Raw genomic sequence first — 23590 nt, 5'->3', positions numbered from 1 at the left:
AGAATCTATATTATAACCATATAAATTAAAATGTTAAGATAAAACATAACATAAGCCCCTGAAGGATCTTTGTTACTTATCTAGAATCAGTTGGTAAAACTGTATTTTCCAAGAGGAAAAGACTTGGCTTTCAGGAGTAACCAATGAGAAATAAGTACAGGCATCATGGACAGAGGTAAATAAAGCTGGCTGACTCTTCCTGTGTTCCAGCCTAGGAACTGTGTTCCAGGGCAAGGGACGTTTGAAAGTTTTGTCCATGTAAATGAGTACTCACGCTCTAAAACATAATTTAATTTGAACTTTTTCATTTTCATTCTAAATTCTAAATAAAATAGGGGGTAAAAAGGGAGCTGATTTTCAAAGAGACTTTGTGTCTTCAAGTTTTTACTGGCACAACAGCACTTCAGAGCCTGGAAATACTCAAATAATCATGAAAGAATAAGAAGAAATATTTTATTTCAAACAGGTTCAGTGATGGGGGTACTACAGCAAAGGTGGTTGTAACAGCACTTTCATTTCAAACCTGAACTGATGTACAAATTTGACACTGTTTAGTAATGATCAATTTCTGCTAAAATGTGGTTTAAATCCATCAATATGCTGATTTTGACAGTTACTGTAGACCCTATTATTTATTTTAGTAATAGAGGTAAAATTTTCATCACCAAAAAATGAGAATAACCGTGTAGTTTCTGCTAAGATAATGAGCTGTGAAATATTACACCCTCACGTTGTTAAAAGAAATGTTGACTTCGTCCAAATGTATTACTAACTGATATTCTTCAGTCATCATCGACTGTTGCCTTGATGGTTACTCCTCTTCTTATCTGACCCCAACCAATTAAACTGCAAAATGAAAATAAAACAAATTATGAGCTTCCAATTCATTTCATTAGCATTATTAAAAAATGTTGAGAATGGATTTTATTTTACTATCCTTTAAGCTCAAACATTTTCCCATAATATCCCTCCATAAAGAAAAGTCTGTTGTATAGACAACAAAAAAACAAAGAAGTTCCTTCCATAAGTATGCTCATGTTTCTCTAAAAAAATACACCTAGCCATTCAGAATCAGCAAATAAGAGCACTTCAGGTCCCCTTAAGGAACCATGTCTATAGCTAAAACATTTCAGCCTAATTTAAAAAAACCAATTCGTTACTGATCATTTTTTCTTTGAAAAATGCCTCTTTCATAGCACCTCAACAGATTATAATGACTTACGGGGGGACAGAGAGGCAAAATAAGTGCCATATTAAAGAGACTACAGAAACATAACAAGGAAACGAAACGTGTGAACATGAGCTGTAGCTCAGGAAATGTGATACAGGAAAATACTGAGATAAGGAACAGAACTGATTACAGAGTGCAGGTTTTAGTATTTTTTTCAACGTTGAAATTCCTGAGCTACTTTATACAAGAATATCCTTATTATTAGGAAGTATTCACTGAAATATTCAGAGGTCCAGCTTATTGCAAGCTACTCAGTGCTTTAGAAAACAACTAAGTTATATGTTTATATATGTGCACATGTATGAATATGAATACTATACATAAACGTATATACATAAAAAGTCAAAGAAAACTGAAATACTGATTCTGAAAATTTTATAGAGATTCTGCCTGAAATGAAAGGAAAGCTAGTTGCAGTACCTCTAGTAAGAATGTGAACTGTAGCTTTACAAATCAGGATTAGAAATACAGCTTCAGTCATACACATCAGAGTTAAAGCCACGAAAACTACTGAATTCAAAGAAAAGTGTGTGTGTATGTACACCATCAACAACTAATACATCACAAGAAAATACGCTGTTTTTCTCAATTAGACAATGGCAAAGCTGACAAACTTACCGCCAGTGTTTCTCAACTCTTCGGCTGAGGGCAATTTTTTCTCCTACTTCTGTGCATACAGGGTTAGTGAGAACTATTTTACCCAAGTCAGCCTTAACTGCACTAACTCTTCCTCCTGTTGACAAGGATCCTATGTTCACCATAAGCACTTCATTCTTAGACAGCTTTTGCACCTAGGGGAATAAATTAAGAAAAAATAAACCCTTAAATTAAGAAAATGCTTTCCAAAATAAAGTGAGAATTTACCAAAAACTGTTGGAACTAAATAAAATATGAAGGAAAAAAACTAAAATTCTGCACAAATTAGACAATGAGGTTTGAAAAAAATACACATCCTACAGGTATTGAAAAAAGTTTATTTAGCACTCAATGAACACACACAAGGTCTAACTCCAAAATAAGTTACTAAGAAGAGCTCAGTCAACATAACTCTTAAAAAATTCTGAAGATGCTTATGGCAAAAAAGGATTACAATTTCCTGAAAAAGGCAGTAACGCAAGAATAATACAATAGTTAAGTGGGTTCTGGAGGTTTAGCTTCATTCATGTAATGTAAACTAGGTAAACTTTCTGGCCTCTGTCAAGTTGCAAAACACCTATTGCATAATTTCTAGCTGTTATACCTCCAATAATTATCATATAATTAGAATTACTAAATGCTCTATTGCTTATTGCTGTTATCTACAGTGAGAGTTTAATGCCCAAATTCAGAACAGTATTTTTAAGGGATTCATGTTTCACTAAAAGTTAAAGAATAAGAAAAATAAATCTTTAAGGAATTCCAAACAAACGACAAATGTAAGTTTTAAAAGTAATTACTTATATTCAAAACAATTTCTTTTCTATTTGTTTTTCATGACCATAATTTCTTCCTAATATGAAAAAAGGACTTTGTGACCACACATACATAGAATTTTGAATACTGTAATGGGAAGAATTCAATCTGAGGTTGCATACATGAAAGACAGTTAAAAATTTAAGCACCATGTCAACCATTATTAGTAAGACCTCAAGAAAAACTGGAGAATGGAATTTGATAGTGGTATTGAGGTAGAGAGGAGACTCGTTGTTACTATTAAGAGGTCCAGTATTTAAAAACTAATATAGAATTCTATATCGCCCTTTTGCTACTTCTCTCCCCAAGCTTATTATATCTTCAGATCTTTTAATGTTAAATCCATATAATGTGTTTCATTTTAAATGGTATTTAACTATTGCTGTTAAAAAAAATAACTTTGAAGTGAAATTGCGGAGAAAACCCTTGCACATTTAAAATTTTGATAACTATCACCAAATTGATCCATGAAAATATATTACAAATTTATATTTTCTCAGAAAGTATGAGTGGTTATTTCCCTTCTCTGACAAACAAACCTTAATAGATCTTTTCTCAGTCACATGCATCCTAGTAAATCTTTGTATAGTCACACACTGAATTAACAACGTTCTGGTCAACGATGTACCACATACGTGACGGTTGTCCGGTAAGATCAGTGTCATACCACCTAGATTTGTGTATGTACATTCTACAATGTTTGCACAACAAAATAACCTAATGATGCATTTCTCAGAATGTATTCTCATCATTAATCAAAGGATGACTGTCAGATGTAATGCAAACACTTTTTTTCTTTTTTAAAAAAATTCTCAGGCCAGCTTCAGTGGGCTAGTGGTTTAAGTTCAGTGCACTCTGCTTCAGTGGCCTGGGTTTGGTTCTGGGCATAGACTTTCACCGATCTGTTCATGGCCATGCTGTGCTGGTGGCTCACACACCGACAGAGGAAGAATAGCATGCATGTTAGCTCAGGGCAAATATTCCTCAGCAAAGGAAAAATTAAAAGTCATGTGGTTTATGGCTGGCTGCTATAAAGAAAATTTCAAATTACTCACCTTTCCTTTTTTTGTAATTCCATTTTAACTATAAAAGAATGAAACAAAACTGGCTACAACAGCATGTTCTTAAGTGCTTTTGAATCACAAAAACAATTTACCTTTGCTGCTTTTTTGTCTCCCTCTGTCCGTACACCAAGAAGCCGTCTAAGTAGGAAATAGGAAATTTCCAATTCTGTGAAGATCTCTGGTAAAGCTCCAACTGCACCAAGTACCTGCCCCACCATCCTATCAGCTCGGCACAAAGTGGGGTCAATTTTTGTTCCAACTCCTAATGTAAATAAGATATATTATATATTCCAACTTATTTCTTAAAACGTCTGCAATAGGAAAGTTAGTCCAACAGTGCAACATGTATCTACACATTTTAACCCAGTTACATTATGTTCATATCATGTAAAAGCTACATAATCAAAATCCCCATAGAATATCCCTGCTTTACCCAAAGAACCAAAAACACTGGAAGTGTTGCTGGAAATTTAAGAATAAAAAGATCTGCTTGATTTAAATTATAACAAAAGGCAAATGAGACACTTGCCTGACTGAAAATGAATTTCATGTAACAAGATAGTACATCTTAATGAGGACTGAAAAGTTACAAAGTTCACAATGATGAATTTGTATAAATAAAACTGGTAATTGTTAATGCTGGTTGGCAGATATACAGAGTTGTCACTGCACTATTTTACTTGTATGTTTGTAAACTGGTGCATTAAAAAATTACAGGAAAATGTTCCCTGAATTTCCTTGTTCATAAAAAATCATCCACAATATATACAGTAAACTTTTACTATGAAGATAGAATGGAGAAAATAAATATACAGCAAAGAAAATATATCGATAAAATGGTGGAATAAAAGCCTCCCAAAACTTTCTTCTCTATAAAATCAAGGAGAAAACTGACAAAAATGTCAGAATCACTTTCAAAACTCTGGAATTTAACCAAAGATTTACAGCAATCTGTGGAGTATTTATTCAAGAAAAATGCTGAAGCTCAGTAAGAACAGCAAGTTTTGTGACATTTTTAACTTGTCATAGTCTCATCTCTGTTCACCAGCCCGGCTGCAGCACTGTAAACAATCTGCATTTGTGGTGACAACCAACGGGCTGGCAGTCACTGTAGAAAGCAGAACAGGGCCAGAGCTCCTCTAAAGCCTCATCTCCCAAGGATTATCATTTGACTTCTCTGATGCTTCCCTGGAACATTCCATTTTCACAGCTGTCTGGATGACCAGTGTGAAAAGTCTATTCCTCAGGGAACTGAAGGAAAATAGCTGAGGCAACAACACCCTAACCAAAAAGCTTAAAAGGAAAAAGTCTGGATGTCCACAGGAGCTTTGAAGTCTGATATATTACTACAAATCTAGAAGAGAATGCGGATGTGTAGGACTGTGCATATGCTCAGGAAAGAGCCTTAAGTTCTTACCCCTAGGTGGTCTTAAGCTGGAAATGAAGGAGAAGGCTAAGGTGTTAACTGCCTGGCTGAGTGTTGAAGACAGGCACCAACATACACACAGACCCCTTTAATAAAGACCGGGAGACTTCCTGGTTCTAGGCATTACAGAAATCTCTTTGTTCAATCACTGGCTGATCAGTAAGCTAATCAAGTATACAGTTTGGTGGGCACATATGAAAAGAAGACAGACAGAATTAGTTCAGAAAAGTCACTAAATAAACACCAACTAGTAGAACAAGGAGAAATAAACCCTTAGGAGAGGAGAGAATCTAATTTCTAGAGTTGCCACATTGTACAATTTAAAACTGTTCTGAACAGAAAATCATGAGATATGCAAGGCAATAATAGTATGGCCCCTATATTAAAAAAAAGCACTTTCTAACATAATTGTCCATGAGGAACTACAGATCTTACACTTACTAAACAAAGAATTCAAGTCAGTATATTTTAAATATGTTTTAAAGACTAAAGAAATCTGTGTATAAAGAACAAAATGAAAGTATGATAATAATGTCTCACCAAGTAGAGAGCATCAATAATGAGACAGGAAGTATAAGTGAATCAAATAAACATTCTGAAGTTAAAAAGTAAAACTGAAACGAACAATTTAACAAAGGTACTAAACAGCAGATTTAAGCAGAAAGAAGAATGACCAAACGATGATAGATCAATTGAGATGATCCATTCCCAGCAAAAATCAAAACCAACAATGAACAATCTGTGAGACCCATGGGACATCATTAAGCATACTAACAAATGCATAAGGAGAGTCCCAAAGGGAGAGAACAGAAGGGACAGAAAAAATATTTAAAAAAATAATGGCTGAAAACATCCTCGATTTGATTAAAAAAACAGGAAAAAAATGTTAATTTACACATTCAAAAAGCTCAACAAACTCTAAGTAGGATAAACTCAAAGTGAAACACACTAAAAAATACCACAACCAAACTGTTAAGAGCAACAGGAGGGACATAAAAGCCTCAATAATATTTACACTTGATTTCTCATCAAAAACCAGAGCCAGATGTAGTGAAATGACATTTTCAAAGTGCTGTAAGAAATATATAGCTAAAACACATAAAAGCAAATGACCAATTCTTTAATCAACATTTCCTTCTTTAATCCAAAGGAAAAGGATGATAGAACCTCTCTCACAAAGTCTTGACTTTCCCGGATAGTGGTTAATAAACTAGTAAGAAATTAGGAAATCCATAAATTACTACAGCAATTCCTTAAAAATAGAAGTTATCTCATCTTTTATTGTCAGTTCCAGCAAAAATGTAATCTAATGTTACAGGTAGTTTTTTGGGCACCTTTCCATTTGTAAAAATTTACATAGAAGGTATCCCAAAACAGTGTTAATAAAGAGCATACTGATATATCTCAAATTCTGAACCAAAAACTTTGTTATGGTTGAACTTATCTAGACAGGAAACCACAATGTATTCTTTATATATAAAAGCTGTTTTTTAGAAAACATAAAATCATCTTCTGATCTAAAATCAACAACTTAACATGCGTGTATATGCCTATCTCACTCCTCCATATTGAGTTAAAATATGTAATTAGAGACCCGTACTCTTAGATGATGCATTTCACACAAAAAGTAACATGAATAGCCACTAATAAAAGCTTGACGAAAGTAAAATTCTTACCAATAAGACCCCCTGGAGCAGCATACTGAAGATCATTGTGTTCTGCAAAAAGTGATACAATTTTGGAAAAGATAGGTTTACACATGAGTTTTCCTTCACTATCTTTGGAAACAATACCAGGTCTCACTTCTATCTCCTGGCCCACCTGAAACATATAGGTGAGTAATTAGAATACTCTGGAGAACACAATAACCATTTACACATTAATAGTCATAAGTAGTAGATTCCTAAACTGAAAAGGCCTTCCTATTTGCAAAAATAATTTCAGACATTACTTTAAAAAGAATAAAAACAAAAATGTAGAAGATAGCTATATAGTAAAAATCACTCAATTATTAAGCAATTACCTACAAGAAATCTATAATTTACACATCAGAAACATTAAACAGCAACAGTAGAACAAAACATACATATATCTATTTTTCTTTTTTGAAGAAGATTAGCCCTGAGCTAACATCTGCCATCCATCCTCCTCTTTTTGCTAAGAAAGATAGGTCCTGTGCTAACATCTATGGCTATCTTCCTCTATTTTTTGTATATGGGACGCCTGCCACAGCATGTCTTGATAAGTACAGCATGGGTCTCAGCCCAGGATCCAAACTGGTGAACCCAGGGCCCTGAAGCAGAGCAGGCGAACTTAACGGCCCTGGGCCAGCCCCAAAATAAGATATATATTTTAAGATTAATTTTTAGATTTTGTTTTACCATAATTTTTTCTGGTTAAGAAGATAAAACTCAAAGAAAAGTTTACCTTTAATACTCCTTTTAAAATACTACCACCAGCCACACCACCTTTAAGGTCATCAACCTCACAGCCAGGTTTGTTGACATCAAAGGACCTAATAACTGCGAAGAATACAGGAAAGAAACCATACAGCTCATTCTGTTGTTTTAATTAGAAGAAATATTTATTCAAGTTAGGTTTTCTACAGGAGTAGCCACTTGAGATCTATATGTTGGAGGTAACTTTGTATGTATATAATTATGTGAAGTATGACTGTTCTGAAATATATTAGGCTCCTCCCATCTTCCAATTCATGTTGAAGTCCTAACTCCTGGACTCACAGACCTCAGAAGGTGACTGTACTTGGAAACAGGCCTTTAAAGAGGTAATTAAGTAAAAGGAGGCCATTAGGGCCTAATCCAAGATAACTAGAATAGGAGATTTGGACACACAGACATAGTAGGTGTACACACAGAGATAGGAAAGATTATGTGAGGACAAAGCACCATGTGGCCATCTGCAAGCCAAAGAGAAACCAAATCTGCCAACACCTTGATCTCAGACTTCCACCCTCCACAACTGTGAGGAAATAAATTTCTGTCTGCTATTTAAGTAACCCATCATGTGGTATTTTGTTACAGCAGCCCTACCAAACTACTAAGAATGACTCTCATATACTATTCAAGAGAAAAAGTAGCCATAAAATTAATCCTCAGGGTACAATCCCACTCTCATTTAAAACAGACTATACACGCTTATGTATATCTATATGATTACATGAACAGAAAGAGCTGTGGAAATATACATGTTTTCATCAGTGCTATGGGACTGAAATTTTCTTTATATACCTCTATATACCTTATATAACTACTGTAACAAATATTTAGATTTAAAACTACAAAAATAATTCTAAGTCTATGTTACCTGCAAGGAGAATAGTGATTCTTAAAAAATGGCATGCATCACAATCACTCAAAAGAACACTTCCCCATAAAACACACAGGAGGTCTGGATAAAAGCCCAGAATGGCTGAAATGTTTGTTTGGGAAAGGCTCATATAAACTTGTGTGCAAGAACCAGAAACTTAATTAAATCATAGCAACACAGTAAACTTCTATTAAGGGAAAAGGAACATCAAAATCTTCATTAACAGTAGCTGGACTCATTTTTACAGAAGTTCTAATATCCTGTTCCTGATTAAAACATTCTCTCTGCATAAAAAGTATGGTATTACTCCAATCTTGATCACATAACGTTCCTATGTTATTCAGGATTCTGTTCCTCATCCAACACAGCATTGCCAGTATCTCAGACTTTATCTATGTTAACACCGAAACTTTCATTTGACTCCACTGAGTTCAAAATGGAATGTTGCCCTTGGTTTCCATAAACTCATTTCCTATTTTGAAATTTAAAAATGCATATGAATATTGTAACTTATTATCACCTCTGCACAAACAGCAAATAATACACACCTTAAAAGTGAATCAATAACATGGAAAGATCAAGCCAATGGCTAAAAAGCCCACAAATAGGTATGTCCTTACCAATAAGTCGGGGTTCTGACGTAAAGTCTCTTAGAGGTACTGGAATTTTCTTTACAATATACTCACAGACAACTTCAATATTATATTTCAGCTGTGCAGAAATTGGAATAATAGGAGCTCCTTCTGCTACTGTACCTAAATAAAATTCAGAAATATCAAAATATGTCAGTTTTATAGAAATTGTTCTTTATATGCATTTCATAAAACTATTAAGATTACTAAAATAGTTATCCAAAGAAATCCCTATCTAAATGTTAGGAATATACAGATAGTGATTATTCTATTTAGAAAGATCACAATGTCTTGTCTGTTTTTCCCACTAAAAATGAATACTATACTACTCTCTTTAAGTGAAAAATGATGAAGCTATATTACTATCTATATAAAAGAGTAAAAGTGTTTAAAGGAATAAATACTAGCACTACTAAAAAGAAATTTTGATAGCTGAAGATTTCCAATAACGTAATTTATCCATTTAATGTGAAGATAAAATTACAAACCCTTTGTTTATCAAAGATTGCTTGCATAATAAAATTTGCTCCTTATTAATTGAATGTCAAGCTGGTCAACAGAATTAACCAAACAGAATGAGATTTTATAGGCACAACCTTTTCTTTTCTTTACCACAAAATCTGGATAAGAGAGACAACCATTCTAACAAATAAAAGAGACAAGAAATCAAATGTCAAAAATAATATGCATCATGTCTTGCTCAAGATGAAAATAATATGTTTTAGAGAAGGGAACACTATAAAGATTAAAGAAATCACTGTCAGTTCCAGTCCCAGAAAGATATTTACTGAGAAGAAACAGTCAAAAAAATTAAAAAAGAAACTAACTTATAAGAAAGATGCTTTTGGGGGCCGGCTCTGGGGCCAAGTGGTTAAGTTTGCGCACTCTGCTTCTGTGGCCCAGGATTTCACCGGTTTGGATCCTGGCCGTGGACCTACACACTGCTCAAGGCATGCTGAAATGGTGTCCCTCATAGCACAACTAGAAGGACCTGCGACTAGAATACGCAACTATGTAGCAAGCGGCTTTGGGGAGAAGAAGAAGAAAAACAAAAAGAAGCAGCTTGGCAACAAGTGTTAGCTCAAGGGCTAATCTTTAAAAAAAAGAAAGAAAGATGCTTTCATTTGTTTTACTATGCCTGGGGAAAGAGCTTTTAAGACATTTGACTGGTGTTTGCTTCCACAGCACATACACTAATACTGGAACAATACAGAGAAGACTACCATGACCGTTATGCAAAGATGACATGCAAATTTGTGAAGTGTTCCATATTTCTACTATCATGATAAGTTGTCACATTGTAAAAAAAGAAGCAGTATGTTTACATTTGAAGAAAAACTTGTTTGGTATTGTTTATGGATGGCAACTTCTTTTCTAGGTAACATCTACTTTCAGTATATCAAATCCACAAACAGATTTCATTGCCTCTATCAAATGGCTAAAAGCAACAATGGTGTTAGGTAGAAGGTAGAGAAATAGGACTCACAACCCACAAATTCACTTTGTTTCTGATAATTACATAAAGCTATCTGGACTTAATGCTTCTTACCTTGTACAAACGCAAGGATCTGTTCATACTGTTCCTTAGCCTGACTTTCTTTTACCAAGTCAATTTTATTCTGTAGAATCAAAATATGTTTCAGCTTCATAATTTCTATGGCAGCCAGGTGTTCAGAAGTCTGAGGTTGAGGACAAGATTCATTACCAGCTAAATTGATGAAGAATTAAAAAAAAAGAAAGATGAGTAATAAGAATTACCTGGCACCTAATCAGACTTTGGAGCTCCTACTCAAAGCAAATTCCTGGACACTACTGCCAAATGTGTTTGTGTGCCTCTGTTAAACTTTCTTGGATTCTCCCAGAGTTTTATCCCGTATTCCTGGCCCTAAGCACAAGCCTTGGAACTAACAAATCTGGCTTCTTTCAGAGCCTACTCATGCTTTTACTCAGGCATAAAATATTCCCCTCTGGTTCTATCTAGTCCTTGCATATTCTGGCCCCGTCTAGCTCCAGAATAGTTAAAGGCGGTTGTTGCTTGACACAGTCTTTGAATTATTTATCCAAGCCTACGGTTGTAGACGATCACACAGAGGGCTCCCAATAATTCCCATCTTCTGCTATTGACACCCTTGAGAAATCCTTCCCTTTAAATGTGGAAGGGATCCAATGACTTACTTCTAACAAATACTGCAAAAGTGATGGGATGTCACTTCTCAAGTTAGGTGACAAAGACTCTGGCTTCCAACTTGGAAGCTCTTTGTCTCTCTCACAACTACAGCTACATGTCATAAAGACAGTTGCACAACTTATGGAGAGGCCAATGTGAGTAGAAACTAATGCCTGAGTGAACTTAAAAGCAGACTCTAAGTTCTGGACAAGTCTTGAAATGTCTGCAGCCCCTGCTACACATATCTTAACCTATGAGACCTGGAGATAGAAACAATAAAACTCCTGAGCAATAGAAACAGTGATTAAATATTTGTTATTCCAAGACACTAGGTTTTGAAGTACTTTGTTACACATCCATAGACAACATATAGAGCTAACTATTAACAAAATGGAAAAACACTATCTGCAAAAATAAAAGTACATGATAAAGAAGTATGTTTTGCTCAGTACCCCAATGATTATCTTCACCAAGTTGTGATGTTCAGTTGCCTAGTACTATACCTAGGTGGCATGCTTCTTGGTAAATACAGCCTTGTGTAGTAAAGCATTTGGCCTTCTTGAAAATGAAGCATAGCCTTTTCCTCGGGATTCTTGAATATAAGCCATGTCATCCTAATAGGAGTGCCCTTATGCAGGGTAGGGACTAACTTACACTCGATCTAGGGTGGGGCTGCCACAATGAACAGTCTTAAAGAAGAAGCCAACAACACCAGAAAGACTAACTATGATTGAAGGTGAGGGACTGGGGACATGAGGTCTCAGTTGTCTAGAGACTAAAGTCAACCATACTGGCAATCAATCACTCAGGACTATATGATAGAATAAAAAGTCTGAACACTGAAACTCAGATGAGGTTCCCTGGTTGGCAATATTTTACGTGTAACAGTACACAATGATAATGGGAGAGTAATCCCTGCTTCCACAGAGAGAGGACAATGGAAGCTTCATGTCTGGGTTCCCTCTTGGATGTCTTTCTTTGGCTGAGTTTAATCTGCATCCTTTCCCTGTAACAAATCATAACTGTGAGTTATGATTATAACAGCTTTCAGTTACATCTGTGAGTATACCAAATGATCAAACCTAACGATGGTTTAGGGAACTCTCTGAACTTTCAGTTGGCGTCAAAAATAAAGGCTGTCTTACGTGGAGACAGTACCCTCTAACTCTATATTTGGCTCTGAACCTCATGTAGCCTCCACTGACAAAATCTCTTAAAAGCTGACATAGGGGAGAAAGCACAACCCCAGCTGTGAAAACCTCCACAGAGGCCTTGATTTCAAATCTCAGGAATGAGATTTGCATCTAAAAAAACCCATTATGCCAATATTGCAGGGGAGAGCCCAGAGACAATAACCGAACCAAACAAAAACCCCACGTGCTTCTATACATTAAATTCTAAATACAACAGTAAGAAAAATGCACTGTTGACTTAAAAATTCTTTTTGCAAACTACCATAAGAATTCTCACAAGATATCAGCTTCAGCTTCACCTTGCTTCATATTACATGATAATTGGCAGGCACAGATATTAATTTGGATGACCTATTACTTTCCATTTACGGCCACTAAAGGCCCCAGTTACCCTTTAAATATTCCATCTTGGCTTGGCTCCACATTAATTTGTCAAATGAATTCTGATATTATTTACCTATTAACAGAAGAGCTGCATCCATCACTGCTGCACCATTCAGCATAGTAGCCATCAAAATATCATGGCCAGGACAGTCAACAAAGGACACATGTCTAACAATCAAGAAACAACAATCGGCTTTAAGATCAACTAATACTTCAACACACAAGTCACAAACTTCCCAAAGTTAAACCACTTTGAAAGTAATTAATCTTGCTTCAAAGTAAAGTGGCCACAAAACCTGATGCTTCCAGAATTTTAAAATGAGATTACCAGCTGAAATTAAAATGACTAAAGATCATTACAAACCAGATAAAATTAGCTAAGTACAAACATAACTTGTCCAAAGAGAAGGCTCTAATAAATGTGGGAAAAACTCCCAAATCCAATCACAGTGAACATATAGACTTTATAGTACATATACAAGGAACATTACTGATTTGAAAACTAAATCTAATAAATTATAAGAACTGTGTTTATTCACCTATCATATATGCTCTCCACGTCTTTTGCTCATTTTCCAGCTGGATAGTTTGCTTTTAACCTGAGTTTCTGAGAGCTCTTTATATATTTCAGTCCCTTACTGGACAGGTGATCTGCAAATATTATCTCAGAGTCAGTAGCTTGTCTTTTGTCATCTTAAGAGATCTTTTGCAGAGCAACTATTTTTAATTCCGATGAACTGGAATTCACCAATTATTTTATGGACTGCACCTTAGCATAATATCTAAAAGTACCTCAACAATTCCCAGGTAGTAAAAATTTTTGCCTATATTTTCTTCTAAGCTTTATAGTTTGATCTATTTACTATTCGGTATATTTTGAGCATGTAGTCAAAATGTACAAGTATACACAAACCAGCATAAAGTAGGAGCACATTTTGAATACTACAAGTCATTAGGTTTAAAACTAGACTCATTTTTTTGCCTATGGACATTCACATACTCTGGTATTGTTTGTTGAAAAGCCTCACCTCCTCCCCTTAACTGCTTTTGTAAGAACTCAGTTGGTCATATTTGCCTGAATCTATTACTGAGCTCTCTAATTTTGTTCCTCTGATGCATCCCTCTCTTCACCAGCAATACACAGTCTTGACTGTTATACGAGTCTTGAAATCAGGCAGACTAATTCCATTTTATTCTTTTTCAAAATTGTTTTAGCTATTCCAGTTTCTTTGTGATTCAAACCCAATTTTAAAATAATTTTACCTAGACCAACAGAAAACCATACTGGGATTTTGATGGGAATTCCATTACACCTCTGTATCAACGAGACCAGAATGAGGATCATTTACTTTCTTGAGTTTTCTAATCTATATACAGTATATCTCTTAGATCTTCTTTGAGTTCTTTCAGAGACACACACTTTTCAGCGTAATTACTCTGTGTGTTACATCTAAGTGTTCAATCTTTTCAAGAGACTCAAGTATAGTATTTTAAATTTTGGTGTGTATGCATTTATTGCTAGTATACAGAAAAACAATTTTTGTATATTGATCTTGAATCCTGCAACTCTGGCAAACTTACTTAAAGTTTTTGTAGATACCTTGGGAATATCTATGTCCATAATCATGTCATCTACAAATGAATACTTTTTTTTGTTTCTCATCTGTATGCCTTTTATTAACATTTTTTTTTTTTTTTTGGCTTTACAACATAAGTTCTAGCACTATGTATAATAAAAATGGTAAGAGAAGCTGTCTTTGCCTTGTTCCTGAACTTAGGGTAAAAATATTCAGTTTCCTACCATTTTGATATTAGCTGAAAGTTTGCTGCAAAGGTTCTTTGTCAAGCTGAACAAATTTGCCTGTATTTCTGGTTATCAGAGTTTTGTGCTTTTTTCCATCAATTTATAAGAACATAGAATGTTTGTTCTTCAGGTTGTTGATAAAATGAGTAACACTGAATGATTTGCAAATACTAAATCAGTCTTGTACTCCTGTAATAAACCCCCATTTGGTCATAGTGTTTAACTCCTTTCTGTATTACTGAATTCCACACGCTAATACTTTGTCAAGAATTTTTGTGTCTAAATTCATTAAGCATACTGACCTGTATTTCTTTTTTTTTTTTGTCTTTTTTTGTGCTCTCTTTGTCTGAATTGATATTAGAGTGATACTGGCTTCATAAGATGGGCTGGTAACTGCTCTCTCCTTTTCTATTGTTTAGATTTCATTTTAATTCTTATATAATGTTTAGTAGGGGTCTGCATTGAAACCATATGGACCTGGAAATTTCTTTCTTGAGGGTTTTTAAAACACAAATTCAATTTCTTTAATAGCTATAAGGTTATTCAGATTATGTAATTAACACTGGGGGAGTCGTGGTTTGTTTTTTGAACAATCAGTACACTTATCTATGCTGTCTTAATTATTTGTATAGAGTTGTCTGCAGTATTCCGTATTTACGTTTTGATATTGGCAGAGGCTCTACTGATGGCTACTACATCATTCTTGATATCAGTAATTTGTGGCTTCAATCCTTTTTTCTTTCTTAGTTGAGCTAAGAAGTTTGCCAATTTTCAGATCTGTTTGAAAAACCACTCTTTTGCTTCATTGATTTTCTCCATTGTATTTCTGGTTTCAATTTCACTGATTTCCTTTATTATTATTGTTTCCTTCCTTCTGATTGCTTTGGATTAATTTTGATCTTTTTCTTGTGTCTTAAATTAGGTTAGATTAGAAATTTGAGATTTTGCTCTGTTCTAATCGAAGCTTTTAGTGTTATAAATTTCCTTCCTCAAGCACTAGTTAGATGTATCCCACAGATTTTTACGTATTGTGTAGTACGCCCTCTTATACATGGATCCATTTTCCATGGTTACCTGCATCAACTGTGGCCCAAAAACATTAAACAGAGAATCACAGAAATAAACAATACATAAGTTTAAAATTACACGCCATTCTGAAAAGCATGATGAGATCTTGTACCCTACTGCTGTTCTACCCAGGATGTGCATCATCCTTTTATCCAGCATATCCCTGCTGTAGATTGCCTGTTCATCACTTAGCAGCTGTCTTAGTTATCAGACTGCTGCAATATCACAGTGCTTGTGCTAAAGTAACCCTTACTTTACAGTAATGCCCTCAAAGCCAACTTTACTGATAGTTATTGTTGTTAATCTCTTACTGTGCCTAATTTATAAATTAAACTTCAGCACAGGTATGTATAGGAAACAACATAGCATATGTAGGGTTCAGTACTATCTACGGTTTCAGCCATTCACTTGGGGAGTGTTGGAACATCCCCCACGGATAAGGAGAACCACTGTATTTTCATTTCACTCAGTTCAACAAGACTAGTCATTAGGGAAATGCAAGATATCACTAAAACCTATTATAACAGCTTAAAAAAAAGTTTCAATCCCAAATATTTGTGAGGATGGAAAACCAAATTTCATACATTACTCATAAAAATCTAAAATGGTATAGATGCTCTAGAAAGACAGTTTAGTATGTTTCCAAAAAACTAAACAGGGCTGGCCTGGCAGTGTAATGGTAAAGTTCATGTGCTTCGCTTCAGCAGCCTGGGGTTAATGGGTTCAGATTCTGGGTGTGGACATATAAACCATTCATCGAGCCATTCTGAGTCAGCATACCACATACAAAATAGAGGAAGACTGTTGCATGCAGATGTTAGTTCATGGATAATCTTCCTCACCAAAAAAAAAAAAAAAAAAAAAAAAAACACCCAAAAAATACCTAAACAAACACTTATCATTACGACCCAATAATCACATATGCAAACATTCCAGAGAAATGAAATAACATTTCCATGTAAAAATCTGTTATGATTGTTTTTAGGAGCTTTTCGTTTTAATAGCCCCAAACCAAAAGCAACCAAAATGTTCTAACAATAGATGAATGGTTAAACTCTGCTGCTTCCATATGTTGGAATGCTGTTTAGCAATAAGAAATAACTTAAATCAATGACACTGGAAATAGGAAATCGACAGACAATCTAACGAAACCACAAATTGGTTCTTTGAAGACATCAATAAAATCAAAAAGCCTTTAGTGAGATTAAGAAAAAAAGACGGAGGACACAAATGACTAACATCAGAAATGAAAGAGGGGATACAACACTACGAATTCCGTGAACACTAAAGGATAATTCAAGGAATACTATGAAAAATTTTATGCTCACAAATTTGATAACCAAAATGAAACAGACCAATTTCTTATGACACAACCTGCCAAAACTTACACAGGAAGAAACTATAACAACTTGAAAAGGCCTTTATCCACTATAGAAAAGACTCACTAATTAAAAACCTTCCAAAACAGAAAGTACCAGGCCTAAAACAGTGAATTCTACCACACATTTATGGGAGATACTAATTTTCTACAATCTCCTTTAGAAGACAGAACCAGGAGGAATACTTCCTAACTCATTCTAAGAAGCAAGCTTTACCATGTACCAAAACCAGACAAAAACATTATAAGAAAGGAAAACTACAGAACAATCTCCCTCATGAAGACAAATGCAAAAATCCTAAAACACTAGCAAATTGAATCCAACAATGCATAAAAGAATTCTACAATACAATGAAATGGCACTTAAATCAGGTGTGCAAGGCTGGTTCAACATTTGAAAATCAAGTAATTAATCAATTAGCCCTCATATTAAAAAGAAGAAAAATCACATGAGCATACCAATAGATGAAGAAAAAACACTCAAAGAAATCCAACACTCACTCATAAAAAAACTCTCACCAAACTAGAAGGTAACATCTGCAAAAACACCTACAACTAATGTTATGTCGAATGGTGAGAAACTTAATGCTCTCCCATAAGATCAGGGAAACGCAAAGATGTCCCCTCTTATCACTGTTTGTGAACATCATAATGGAAGTCCTAGATAATGCAATAAGACAAGGACATAAAATAAAGGCATATACATTAGGGATGAGTAAAACTGTCTTTATTCGCAGATAACGTGATAGATAACGTGTAGAAAATCCAAAGGAGGCCAAAAAACCTCCTGGAACTAATAAGCCATTATAGTAAGGTTGTACATTCAAGGATAATATACAAAGTCAATTGCTTTCCTACATGCCGAAAAAGAACAAGAGGAATTTGAAATTAAAAACACAGACCATTTACTTTAGCACTTCTAAAAATAAAATACTTAGATATAAATCTAACAAAATATGTATAAGATCTATATGAGGAAAACTACAAAATTCCAATAAACAAAATCCAAGAACTGAATAAATGGAGAAATATTCTATGTTCATGGATAAGAAGACTCAATACTGTTAAGATGTCAGTACTTTTCAAACTGATCTACAGATTCAATACAATCCAAGTCAAAATCCCAGTAAGTTATTTTGTGGATATCAACCAACTGATTCTAAAGTTTACACAGAGTTGACTCAGAACAGGCAACAAGAGAATTGAAGGAGAATAATAGTTAGAGGACAGACCTTATCCCACTTCAAGGTTTAATATATAGCTACAATAATCAAGATAGCGTTATATTGGCAAATAAAACAAGTATATCCATGAAACAGAGTAGAGACCCCAGAAATACATGTATATAACTACAGTTAACTGATCTTTGACAAAGAGCAAAGGCAAAGGCAGTCTTTTCAACAAATGGTGCTAGAACGGCTGCATGCAAAAAAAAGAATCTAGGCCCTGTGGCCTAGTGATTAAGTGGCCTGGTGCACTCCAATAGCCCAGCTTAGGTTCCCGGGCACAGACCTAGACCACCTGTCAGAGGCCATGGTGTGGTGGTGTGCCACATACAAAACAGAGGATTAGTCCAGATGTTAGCTTAGGCTAAATGTTCCTCAAGCCAAAAGAGGAGGACTGGCAACAGAGGTCAGCTCAGGGTGAAACTTCCTCAGCAAAAAAAAGAAAAAGGAAAAGAAAAAAAGAATCTAGACACAGACTTATACTCAGCACAAAAATTAACTCAATTATTCATAATTGCCAAAACCTAGAAGCAACAAACATATTCTTTAATACGTGAATGGATAAACAGCCTGTGATACATCCAGACAACAGATTATTATTCAGTGCTAAAAAGAAGTGAGCTATCACAGCTTGAAAAGACTTGGAGGAAATTTAAATGTATATTATTAAGTGAAGGAAGCCAATCTAAAAAGGCTAAATACTGTACATTTCCAACCATATATTATTCGGGAAAAGCAAAACTAGGCGGACAATAAAAAGGTCAGTACTTACCAGGTGTTAGGAAGGAGGGTGGGATGAATACGTAGGATACAGAGGATTTTTAGGGCAGTGAAACTATTCTATCATAATAAAATAGTGAATACACATGATTTATAAACTTGTGTAAATCAACAGACTGTACAAGATGAGCAGAGAATCCTAACGTACACTATGGTCTTTGGATAATAATGAGGCGTCAAAACAGATTCATGAATTTTAACAAATGTAACACTCTGGTAGACTGCAAGGTGTTAAAAAGAAGTTAGAAACAGAAACAACAATGCTGAAAACAAAAGAAGCCTCGGAAAGGAAACCACGAAATGTTATGATTTCATTCTGTTAGTATGGCAATTCTTTAAAGAAGTCGCATACATGTATTTTACATACATATATAAGACCAGTTTATACACATATAAAAGACCAGTTTAAATATCTGGTCTTTCAATTTACCCTTATCATAAATATATACACTTAAAAAGTTATTAAGCAACCACTGTAAACTCTAAATCTCTTAGCTTTAAGCATGTTCTTCACAGTTTCTTACATTTTGGCAAAACGGCATCTGCATCAAGCTTGGGTTTAAATCATTGTTCAACATCTATTAAATTCCTTGACAAGCATAGACAAAAAAGTGTGTTTAGCACAAAAAAGGATCACCTGACAAGTCTAAAGTTCCCTCTGGTCCCTGGAATGTCTGAAGGAAATTCATCAGGTGTACTGCTTCCACAGGATCTATAGCATTCTGGCCGAGGACAAGTTGCATCATCAAGTTTATAAATCTAAGTTTCAAAGAAAAGATAGAATTTGTCAGCTGACTATTTGACAACTTAAGTAACAGACAACTTAAGTAACAGTTTCTACTTGCACATTATACTATGTACCTTGGCATTTGCGTATCCAAGCTTGATTGTAATATTTCTTTCCAGTTCATTTTTGAACCTGACAGTGTGAACTCCAGAAATAGCTTTTACAACTGTAGATTTTCCATGAGCAACATGACCAATTGTACCTATAAAGAACAGACAAAATTAATTTATATGGAACCAATTAAACAAAATATTTCAATACAAAAACCAAAGCCATTAAGTCACTGCAAATATTTCCATCTCTAACCAATAGTGATTTCATTTTTCCCTTCTACATATCCTCTTCTACACAAAACTTTTTCTGAAACATAACTAAAGAGAACTTCCCATGTACCTAAGCCCCTTGTTTAAAAACACTAGTTAGTGCAACATGTACTATTTAACTTATAAATTGCAAAAAAAGATTATCTTCACTTCAAACAGTCCCTGAAAAATACACAAAATTTTGTACACTAAGAAATTTTCCAATATTTTGAGTCAAGTAAATATTTATGAACATACAATAAAAAAGGAATCCACGAAAATTAGAAAAAATATCCAATTTAATTACAGTAATTAAATATACTTTAAGAATGCTATAACGGTTTGTATCTTTTTCATAGGAGACTCTCTTATTTGGTTTTACTGTTCACAGACACCTTAAAGTATCTGAAGTTTACACTCAACTACCTTCTCTTCTAAATTACAAAGGAGGCAATTAAGAAAAATACTTAAAGCTTATATATCAAATAAAACACTTAACAAATACTGTTCTAAGAATAATCCAGAGCAACAAGCGTTTTCAACTCTTCCTTAACCTTATTCTATGCTTAAAGAATACTGCCTGTTTATGTATTCATGTCTGTCCATCACATCTACTTCTTAAGACAGGAGTGGAGAAAGAACGTTCTGTGTGTTCCCCAAGAAATCTAGCGGGGACTTTGCTTGTTAGGGCTCAAATCTATTCCTTACATATCTGAATCCTCCTTTGCTCAATTAAGTGTACAAGAAGACCTTACAATTCATTGTCAGCAGCCAAGCCAGGCCTCCAGAACTGCAGTGCTCTATACAATTACTTATTCTTACCTATGTTAATTGTGGCCTGTCTGCTGATAACTTCGTGAGAGAGAGGAGTCAACTTGGTTACATCCTACAATGAAATATTTTATTTTAAATTACGGCACGTAAGACAAACCCGGACTCTTGATTTCTTGTTTTGCATCTCGCCACCATCTATTCAGCTCTGTACTGCTTACAGAAAAACCCTACGTTTCCTGTAAAAGCAGTGTTTATTCCATAGACACCAGAGACAAGACTTGTAGGGCTAAGAAGTCCTAAAAACTCCTTTATGCTTACAAAACACAGGACTAAAACCTCCAGTCACCCTCGGAGACCTGGAAAGCGGAGGCCCCAAATTTTAGGAGAATTAGTATCGAGCAGAGTTAAACTGTTCTTTCCCAGACCATGAAATCTTCATATGTTTAACAGACCCTTTTCCCAGCCCTTCAGAGCGTTAAGACCTTAACGACATTTAACACCATGAGGTTTCAGAAGAACCTTTCGAGAGCCCGAGGTTCCATGATCTCATACCCAACACACCCAAATCGCAGACCTGCGGAGGTCCAGACGGTAACGTGAGCGCTGCTTAGGGTACCTGCCTCCCTCCTAATACCCGTTCCCGAGAGCTCGGCACTATCTCGTCTCAATGCCTCCTAGGCAGCTTGGCCATCCTCATTCCTAAGCTCAGTCCGCATCCTCCCAGAGAGAAACCTTACCAAGTTGGCCAAATCCTGGCGAGAAAGATGCGGCTGCCCCACAGCCACTGCAACTTCGTCTCCCGCCATCTTGCCCAGAAAAGAAGTAAGTCGCCCGAGCTGCTGCCTGATTGTACGCAGGCCCCTTGTGCATGCAGAGAAAGCGGAGGCGGGAAGGCTGATTAGGGCCCAGCTCCGAGTCAGGAAGATGAAGGGTGCAGTTGGGTCTCACTGCTTGAATTTGTTTTCACTGGGTTGTACAGGGCACAAAGTTTCCGGATCTGTTCGCTACAGATCTGTTGGATATTTGTACAGGCAAGGCTGAAGGCAGCCCAGAAAAGGACCCCGTCTAAGCGGGTGACGCAATTGAGGCGGGCGTTGGTCAAGGAGAAGCAGTGTCTGGAGGGGTGGGCCGGGAACCTTAGGTTGTCATTTGGAGCGTGAGGGCATAATGACACAAGAATATTCTTTGCTCATTTCTGTAACTTAATTACTTGAGGTCGGCTGAGGTCCGGCATGTCCTTAAAGGGGATCTTCGCTAGCCACGCTCACAGTGTTGCGCGTACCCTGACTGGCGGCTGGGAGGGAACCCTAGGGCAGAGGTTTGGTGAAGTGCCTAGCTGCCAGGGGATGGCAAAAGCAAAATCCTAAATTTGTTCTCGGAATTGTACGGCAAGAGAAGGTTGCGTGGTGGCGTCAGACTCCAGTTAAAATGGATTTAACACAGCTGTGTTAAGAGCTCCCAAAGAAAGTTTTTAAAAAGCAGATCGAAGAAAATCCATTTTAATGGAAAGATTACCAGTAAGGAAGTATTTCTTAATTTTTACACGTAGGCCTATTCTTTCCATGGCGTGTTTAAAACGTACAGATGAAACAGTTCAAAAGTACCTATTGCTGGCTGGCAAACTCGCGATTGATTTTTATTTTCCAGCCATTTTGCACTGCAATGTACCAAAAATATTAGGAAGAGGCCAGAACTGACTTACCTAAGTTCTTCAGTCTTTTATTGACGAAGAAACGTCCCAAGATAGTAAGATGACTATTTAAGAACTTAATTTTAGAACAATAAACAGAGCCTAAATTCAGTATGGTCTCTATTGCTAACCATAGTTCCAGTACCCTTAAATTGTGCTTCTGGTGACAGCAACTTACTGGGGGCTTTGTCTCCAGTTCTCTTCTCGTGCAAGTAATATATAACGACTCTTCATTGTCACCTCACCTCAGTGCTAAGGCAACGATAGTTACCATGTGTGTGCATGTATGTGTACACATGTACTTGGTTTGTCTCCTGAATTTTCTTAAGTATAATGTTACTTTTAATCATCTGTAGAGAATACAAAATGATTGTATTTCTTTTTACTTTACTAATTTACAAAGGGACATTTTCTACACTATGTTTCAGTGTAAATATGTTTAGTTAAAATGGTTAAATAGTTGTTAGTTTTTTATATAGTTGATGTTTAGTAACTTTCACGTCTTTTTAGCTTCTGGCACTCTTGTGAGCCTTTGTCTGGTCCTGTTGGCTTTTGTTCTCCTGGATTACTCTGTAAAATTGGCATGTGGCCATGCCCATTTCTTGTGCTTTCTCTTTTATTTATGCTCAGTCTTTGGTAATCTCATAAATGACCATCTTTATGCTAATGAATCCCAAATGTTTATATCTCCAGCTTTGATATTTTGATTGATGTATCCAAATGCCTGCTAGATAGCTCCACTGGGTATTTCATAGATGTTTCAAAGTTAACATAGCCCAAAATGAATGCCTGATTTTCTCTGCCTCCTCAATTCTGCTCTTGCACTCTTCTCACTCTCAGGAAATGACAGCCCCATCCTTCTGGTTCCTTAGCCAGAAAGCTTGGTGTCATTCTTGAAATCTCTT

General features: G+C 35.6%; 1 protein-coding gene and 1 non-coding gene across 2 annotated transcripts; one reads left to right on the top strand and one right to left on the bottom strand.

Annotated features, from left to right (window-relative positions):
- Positions 1–439: 439 nt before the first annotated feature.
- On the bottom strand, positions 440–21883 carry LOC124234184 (eukaryotic translation initiation factor 2 subunit 3, Y-linked-like). Its single transcript, XM_046651434.1, has 12 exons — positions 21733–21883; positions 21044–21107; positions 19994–20121; positions 19770–19891; positions 12950–13044; positions 10682–10840; positions 9121–9255; positions 7601–7695; positions 6850–6994; positions 3840–4009; positions 1850–2022; positions 440–846 (listed from the first exon to the last, which is right to left on the bottom strand). Exons 1-12 carry the CDS (start codon positions 21799–21801, stop codon positions 783–785), a joined length of 1419 nt encoding a protein of 472 aa, XP_046507390.1. The 5' UTR covers positions 21802–21883; the 3' UTR covers positions 440–782.
- Positions 10302–10408, top strand: LOC124234186 (U6 spliceosomal RNA). Its single transcript, XR_006887241.1, has one exon. It is a non-coding gene; the product is annotated as a U6 spliceosomal RNA (small nuclear RNA).
- Positions 21884–23590: the final 1707 nt, after the last annotated feature.

Source organism: Equus quagga, unplaced genomic scaffold (assembly GCF_021613505.1).
Source record: "Equus quagga isolate Etosha38 unplaced genomic scaffold, UCLA_HA_Equagga_1.0 72560_RagTag, whole genome shotgun sequence".
In the NCBI taxonomy this organism is placed as follows: domain Eukaryota; kingdom Metazoa; phylum Chordata; class Mammalia; order Perissodactyla; family Equidae; genus Equus; species Equus quagga.
Note: the sequence above shows the minus strand (reverse complement) of the source record. Positions and strands in the feature narration are given on the sequence as shown.

Bases quoted from the DNA above. Each gene is read 5' to 3' on its own strand.
- LOC124234184 (XM_046651434.1), bottom strand. From the start codon at position 21,801: ATGGCGGGAGACGAAGTTGCAGTGGCTGTGGGGCAGCCGCATCTTTCT. The intron at 20,122-21,043 runs GTAAGAATAAGT...TGTTCTTTATAG, and splicing joins ACAGGCCACAATTAACATAG to GTACAATTGGTCATGTTGCT. The intron at 10,841-12,949 runs GTAAATAATATC...TCATCAATTTAG, and splicing joins TGCAGCTCTTCTGTTAATAG to CTGGTAATGAATCTTGTCCT.